Raw genomic sequence first — 7,223 nt, forward strand, 5'->3', positions numbered from 1 at the left:
TTTTTTTTTTTTTTTTTGGTAGAGCCGTGTTGCCCATGCTGGTCTTGAACTCCTCGGCTCAAGTGATCCACCCACCTCAGCCTCCCAAAATGCTAAGGTTATATGAGTGAGCCACCAGGCCCAGCCTTTGTAGCCATTCTTTCTAAATATGTCTTTCTACTATAGAAGCAAATGCCTCCAAATACCCACTCCGGGTATTTGGGTGAACAAATACCCACTCCGGGTATTTGGGTGAACAAATACCCACTCCCATGTTCCCACTATAAAGGAGAGATAAGTTTAATTTCAGGAGGCTCCAGGGTCACCTGAAAACGATGACTGGAACCTTTACAGGATTAATCTTCCATCAGTCTTTCATTTCTTAGACATCAATTGAGTTGAAGGTGGGCTACAACAGACAAGTTCCTTTGAACTTTACAACTGCCCAAAATCTCCTCCTCAATCCAGAACCTTTTCATCCTGAAGAGTTTTTCTGACTGTGGAGGGAGGTCTTGTGGAATTTATTCCAGAGGTGAATACTCAGCTCACTTTCTCATCCTTACTCTGACTGAACGTGAAGCAACTATTAGCCTGGACCAAAAGAGACTCATATAACCAAGCAGGAAACCACTAAGCTGTCCCAAACTCCATGAGTCAAATGAACACAAATCTAGTTGTAGTGTGAGAACCACTGAAGCCCAGCCAATCTCGGCGCAATCTTGTGTGCTTTTGGTCAGCAAAGTGGTAGGATGCCCAAGAGCTCCTTCAAACGACTGGTGATGAGCAGAGGGAAATCATGACCAAAATCTCAAAACAAGGAAGGATGAGATTTTTCTGCTCCCTAGGAGCTGCATGTGGAGAGCAGGAAAGGAGAGTTCCTTCCATTCCAAAGGAATAAAAGACAGCTTCAAGTCTGTGAGCCAAGAAAAAGGGAAGCTCTGTAAGCAGTAATGAACCTTTCCCTAACTGGCTGAATACCCAGCTGGTACCAAAAGAAGTTAAAAAATTGCTGCCCAACACTCTATGATATGGAGCATCTTGGGAGTCAGGTATAGTTAATGCAAACTTTATTTATAAAAGACTCTTAAATTAGTTGTATCATGCCATGCATTCATACAGAATACAGTGACCCTTCAGGGCGACAGAGAAGAGCTCACAAACTGAAAGGAAAACTATTAAAGAGTTTCTAATATTAACTATTAGAAAGCTAGGAAAGATTAGGACAATTTTACAAATGAGCAATTAAAAAGAAAAGGATCTGGGAACTAGACTGAGCAAAGGGGGCAGCTGTTTACAAGTCTGTACACTAAACTCATCCACGGACAGTCTTCTAGAGCAGCGGGACGCTGACGAAGAGAAGCAGAGTATGTACAAGTACTTGTGCCACAACGACTCCTCCCCCAGCTCCACGGCATGATACGTACAACCAGTCTGTATACACTAGGCCTGCTGAGGCCACTTTCAACTATGAGGGCTTCTAGTTTAGTAAACTAAAGCTGCAGGGTGCCAGGGGAATGGGGCAGCTTCATTTGCGACTGCTCTTTATTCTCTCCAGTCTTTTTTTCAAGTCGTCTATGTTAGCTGTGGAGGAGGAGGAGGTCACAGTTCCTGAAGAGTGAGTCTGGTTAGAATCCAGGTCTGAATGCTGGTGCTGCTCCCGAGACTCCCGGAGTTGAGAGAGTTTGCTGTGGAGCATGTCTGTGGAAGAGGCAACGGTAGGAACTGCTGGTTTGGAGAGCAAAGAGGTCAAAGGAGGTCGGTCATCTTGCTATTGAGAGAAGGAGAGAGATTGTCTAAGGTCAGGTCAAGGAGGTCAAGATGCAGCTCCAGAACCACATACAGCAAGTCTAAGCTTTACACTTCTCTGTGGGCCAGCCTGCCTTGAACCTGCTTGTGACTACCCTCCCTGAGCTGCACAGAAGAAAAGGAATAGTACCTTTGTGTTGTCCAGACCACATCGCTGTCGGAGGATCTTTAGCCTTTCCAGGTAGACAGATGGCCCCACTTCTTCCCCATTTGTGTTACCTATGGAGGACACTGTGCTTGTGGGTGTGGGCACACATGTGACCTCCATCTGAGGGGAGATGCCTAGAGAGGAAAAGGTAGAAAGAATATTCAGATATCCACATATCCCCCTTCTAAAGTGCCTTGGTTAATCTCCCACCAAAAAGAACAATTAAGAATTTCCTGGGGCTTGAATATTGTTACTATACTTGAAAACTAAAAATTCCACAAGAATCTACCTGGAGTTGGTGATAAGGATGCTCTGAACTATACAATATAAGCTTCTTGAGAACACAAAAAATTGATACAGAAAGGCAGAATGTAAATTGGGTCATCCATCTGCGTCCTGGGTTATGCAGGGGATTATACTCCAATAATCCCAGGGGTGACTTGGGCAATCCAAAAAGCTGAAGCTACTCCTGAGGATACTGTAATTGCCCAACCGAAAAACCAGAGGACCTTAAATGTTTGGAAGAATTAGATTAAGTTTGGACCAATGTCACATAGGAGACACTCATTTGAACCTGTGAAGGAAGCAAGGTGTCCAAGGCTATGGGGTATTCATGGGGAAGAGAAGGAGGTGTCCAACAATTATCTAAAGAGGGCGTAGAACTGGAGTGTCTGTAACCTACCACTAAGATCAATATCTGGCAGGAGAGAGGAAAACCAAAACAAGAAAAAATCCATCACACTTCCTAAATTTCTGAATGAACAACGATACAACGCAGGCCTTTAAAATATTTCACTTGGTATCAATGCAAATGCATTCCACAGGCCCCAAAGGTAAGGTACTGGGAGGAAACACTGCCTTATGGTAAACAGAAAGGTAGACCAGGTTACTCCAGGGAAAAAGGACTCCTTTAATGTAAAGATGAGGACAATCCTCTGAGGGGGTGAAAAATGAATGAAGAACTATGTAAAAGCCAACAATAAGAGATGTCTGAATACTCTAAGGCACAAAATCAATTTAATAATCAGTGGGAATACATGCTTGGGTTGCAAATGTGCTGTTTAGGCGAAAATTATCACACGTCGAACATCCCCAAAAAGGGCTTTGGAAATGAGGATAGAATGCCTGCCCTGATCAAACCATGGTATGTTTATATGTGGCATACTGTTTGACATTTTGCGCACCATACTTTAACTCCTTAGAGGTCTTTTTCATTAAAGACCAGCCGGGGCAACAAAACAAGACCCCGGCCAGGCGCAGTGGCTCACGCCTGTAATCCCAGCACTTTGGGAGACCGAGGCAGGTGGATCACTTAGAGGTCAGGGGTTCAAGACCAGCCTGGCCAACATGGTGAAACCCTGTCTCTAAAAAAAATTCAAAAATTAGCTGGGGATGGTGGCTCACACCTGTAATCCTAGCTACTGGGGAGGCCAAGGCAAGAGAATCACTTGAACCCAGGAGGCAGAAGCTGCAGTGAGCCTAGATCGCACCACTGCACTCCAGCCTGGGTGACAGAGAGAGACCCTGTCTCAAAAAAACCCCACAAAAACAAAGAGACCCCATCTCAAAAAATAAAAAGACTTGTAAAGTCTTGGAAAGGCATAATTTAAGGTGTCAAAAACAAGAACTCCTGTTTAAGAGAACAAAATTAACTGAAGCTTCAGCCCAGCAAGATACAGGCTGAGAGTAGATATGATCAGGGTCTGAAAACCACAAAGAGACATGACATGCTTTGACAGGCAAACACATTCTCAAATGTAAGAGCAGGTGAATGTCACTAAACTCGGAAAGAACTAAGCACAACAACACTGATGAGAGGGCACTTTTGCAGTTGGGTCTTTCTTGTCTTGGTTTAAGGCTCATGATAGTTATTTTCTATAACTGAAACCTCCTAAGTCTTCCGTTTGTCTCTAGATCCTGTGAGCAGTAATTCTCAAACAGGGACTTTCTCACTGTGGGGGCAGTAACATTTCAGCTTAAACTTAGTTACTGCATTCATTCATATCATTTAACGAATAACATCATGTGGCTTCAGGGCAAGGACACGTTCTGAGAAATGCATTTGTTAGGTAATTTCATAGTTATGCGAACACCTAGTTGGTATAACCTGCCACACATCTAGGCTACAAGCCTGTATAGCTTGTTACCATACTGAATAGTGTAGGTAATTTTAACACAATGTTAAGTATGTATCTAAACAGAGAGAGGGTACAATAAGAATGCCGTATAAAAGACAAATGGTACACCCGTATAGGGCATTTACCAGGAATAGAGCTTGCAGGACTGGAAGTTGCTCTGGGTGAGTGAGTGGTGTGTGAAGGTGAAACCCTGGGACACTACTGTCAACTTTATAAACACTGTACACTTAGGCTACACTAGACTTATACAAAAATAATTGTGCTACGACATTATGACAGCTACTACGTATCATCAGGTGATAGGAATTTTTCAGCTCCATTATAATCTTATGGGACTGGCTGGGCATGGTGGCTCACACTTGTAATCCTAGGACTTTGGGAGGCTGAGGCGGGGGGATCACTTGAGACCAGGAAGACCTGGAATTCAAGACCAGCTGGGTCAACATGGTGAAACCCTGTCTCCACTAAAAATACATACAAAAGGCCGGGCACCGTGGCTCACGCCTGTAATCCTAGCACTTTGGGAGGCCGAGGCGGGTGGATCACGAGGTCAGGAGATCGAGACCACGGTGAAACCCCGTCTCTACTAAAAATACAAAAAAATTAGCCGGGCATGTTGGCGGGTGCCTGTAGTCCCAGCTACTTGGGAGGCTGAGGCAGGAGAATGGCGTGAACCCGGAAGGCGGAGCTTGCAGTGAGCTGAGATCGCACCACTGCACTGCAGCCTGGGTGACAGAGCAAGACTCTGTCTCAAAAAAAACCAAAAAATTAGCTGGGTGTGGTGGCATGCAACTGTCCAGCTACTCGGGAGGCCAAGGCAAAAGAATCATTTGAACCTAGGAGATGGAGGTTGCAGTGAGCCGAGATCGTCACTGCACTCCAGCCTGCATGACAGAGTGAGACCCTGTCTCAAATAAATAATCTTATGGGACCACCATCATATATGCAGTCCGTCATTGGCCAAAATATTGATATGCATGACTAGACACAGATGCTGAACAATTAACCTAATAAATACTACATTATGTAGTATGTTAGAGGTGTTAAGTGCTATGGTGGGGTGAGGGATAGGTTGCAAGTTTTAAACAATAAGGTTTTACTGGCCAGGCATGGTGGCTCATGCCTGTAATCCTAGTACTTTGGGAGGCCAAGGCGGGCAGATCAACTGAGGTCAGGAGTTGGAGACCAGTCTGGCCAATATGGTGAAACCCTGCCTCTACTAAAACTACAAAACTTAGCTGGGCATGGAGGTACATGTCTATAATCCCAGCTACTCGGGAGGCTGAGGCAAGAGAATCTCTTAAACCTGGGAGGCGGAGGCTGCAGTGAGCCAAGATCGTGCCACAGCATTCCAGCCTGGGCGAGAGGGCAAGACTCCATCTCAAAAAAAAAAAAAAAAGGTTTTACTAAGATGGTATTTGAACAAAGATGTGAAAAAGGAAAGGAAGCTAGGCAACAAAGCCATCTTAGGAGGAGCATTTATATGTAAGAAATAGCCAGTGCAAAGGCCCTAAGAAGACACATGACTGGTGTGTTCCAGAAACAACTGGGGGAGGCCAGGCATGGTGGCTCACACCTGAAATCACAGAACTTTGGGAGGCCAAGGTGGGTGGATCACTTGAGCCCAGGAGTTAGAGAGCAGCCTGGGCAACAAGGAGAAATCCCGTCTCTACAAAAAATACAAAAATTAGCCAGGCATGGTGGCATGCACCTGTAGCTCCAGCTACTCGGGAGGCTGAGGTGGGAGGACTGCTTGAACCCAGTGAGCCATGATCACGCCACTGCACTCCAGCCTGAGTGAGAGAGCGAGACCCTGACTCAAAAAGAAATAAGGGGGCTGTTGGGGCTGGAGTGAAACAACAGGAAGAGGACTAGGGGATGAGGTACTAGAGGCACTGGCAGGTCCTATAAACACAGGACCTCAGAGACCTTTAAAGGACCTTTTGCTTTTGCTGAGTGAAAGGGAGAGCCTCTGGAAAATGTTTCATTAGAGTCATTTTGATGCTATGTGTAGGAAAGAATAGAGGGAGGCAGGGTGGAAGCAGGGAGATCAAGTAGGAAGATAGGACAATAACACAGATGAGAGAGAACACACCACGCCAAGGTGGTAGCAGTGAAGGTGAGGAGAAGTGTGGATGAATTCTGCATGTGGTTTGCAGGTAGAGTCAAAATAATTTCCTGACAGAAGAGAAGACTCAAAAGCTTTGGATCTGAACAAACTCGAAGGATAAAGTTGATGTCAACCAAGATGGAGAAGAATGTAAATGGATCGGCTGGGTGCGATGGCTCACGCCTGTAATCCCAGCACTTTGGGAGGCCAAGGTGGGCAGATCACGAGGTCAGGAGATCGAGACCAGCCTGGCCAACATGGTGAAACCCTGTCTCTACTAAAAACACAAAAAATTAGCTGGGCGTGGTGGCAGGCGCCTGTAGTCCCAGCTACTTGGGAGGCTAAGGCAGGAGAATTGCTTAAACCCGGGAGGCGGAGGTTGTAGTGAGCCTAGATCGCACCACTGCACTCCAGCCCGGGCAATAGAATGAGAGTGTCTCAAAACAAAACAAAAACAACAAAACAAAACAAAACAAAAAAAATGGATCAGGCTTACAGGATGATCAGGACTTTAGTTTTTTTTGTTGTTTGCTTTTGAGACTGGCCAACATGGCAAAACCCTATCTCCATCAAAAATACACACATTAGCTGGGTGTGGTGGCAGCTGGGTGTGGTCCCAGCTACTCAATAGACTGAGGCAGGCGAATCACTTGAACCTGGGAGGCAGAGGTTGCAGTGAGCCAAGATTACACCACTGCACCCCAGCCTGCTGGGCGACAGAGTAAGACTCTGTCTCAAAAAAAAAAAAAAGAAACAATGTCTATTTGAAACCCAGGTGGAGATATCATGTAGGATATAGCAGTTTGGAAATCAGGAAGGAGGTCTAAGCTGGAGATTTAAATGTTATTTAAAGTAGTGAAGTAGATGAATTCATTAAGGAAATAAGAAAGAGAGAAGATAACCATAGACTGAACCCTGGGGGATGTCCACATTAAAAGATCAGAGTGAGGCCGGGCGCGGTGGCTCATGCCTATAATCTCAGCACTCTGGGAGGCCAAGGCAGGCAGATTACCTGAGGTCGGGAGTTCCAGACCAGCCTGAC

The 7,223-nt window shown here is 45.5% G+C and overlaps 1 protein-coding gene across 3 annotated transcripts in view; it reads right to left on the reverse strand.

Moving 5' to 3' along the window:
• Nucleotides 1-1,024: 1,024 nt before the first annotated feature.
• The window catches only part of CKAP5 (cytoskeleton associated protein 5), a 97,691-nt gene continuing 91,492 nt past the window's right edge, over nt 1,025-7,223 (reverse strand). For all 3 annotated transcript variants that reach the window (XM_012001398.1, XM_012001397.1, XM_012001396.1), the window contains 2 exons: nt 1,916-2,067; nt 1,025-1,747 (listed from right to left, as the gene is read on the reverse strand). In XM_012001398.1, coding sequence (XP_011856788.1) covers nt 1,505-1,747; nt 1,916-2,067 — 395 coding nt within the window. In that variant the 3' untranslated portion in view covers nt 1,025-1,504. The remainder of the gene's footprint in view (nt 1,748-1,915; nt 2,068-7,223) is intronic.

Source organism: Mandrillus leucophaeus, unplaced genomic scaffold (assembly GCF_000951045.1).
Source record: "Mandrillus leucophaeus isolate KB7577 unplaced genomic scaffold, Mleu.le_1.0 Scaffold66, whole genome shotgun sequence".
Classification (NCBI taxonomy): Eukaryota; Metazoa; Chordata; class Mammalia; order Primates; family Cercopithecidae; genus Mandrillus; species Mandrillus leucophaeus.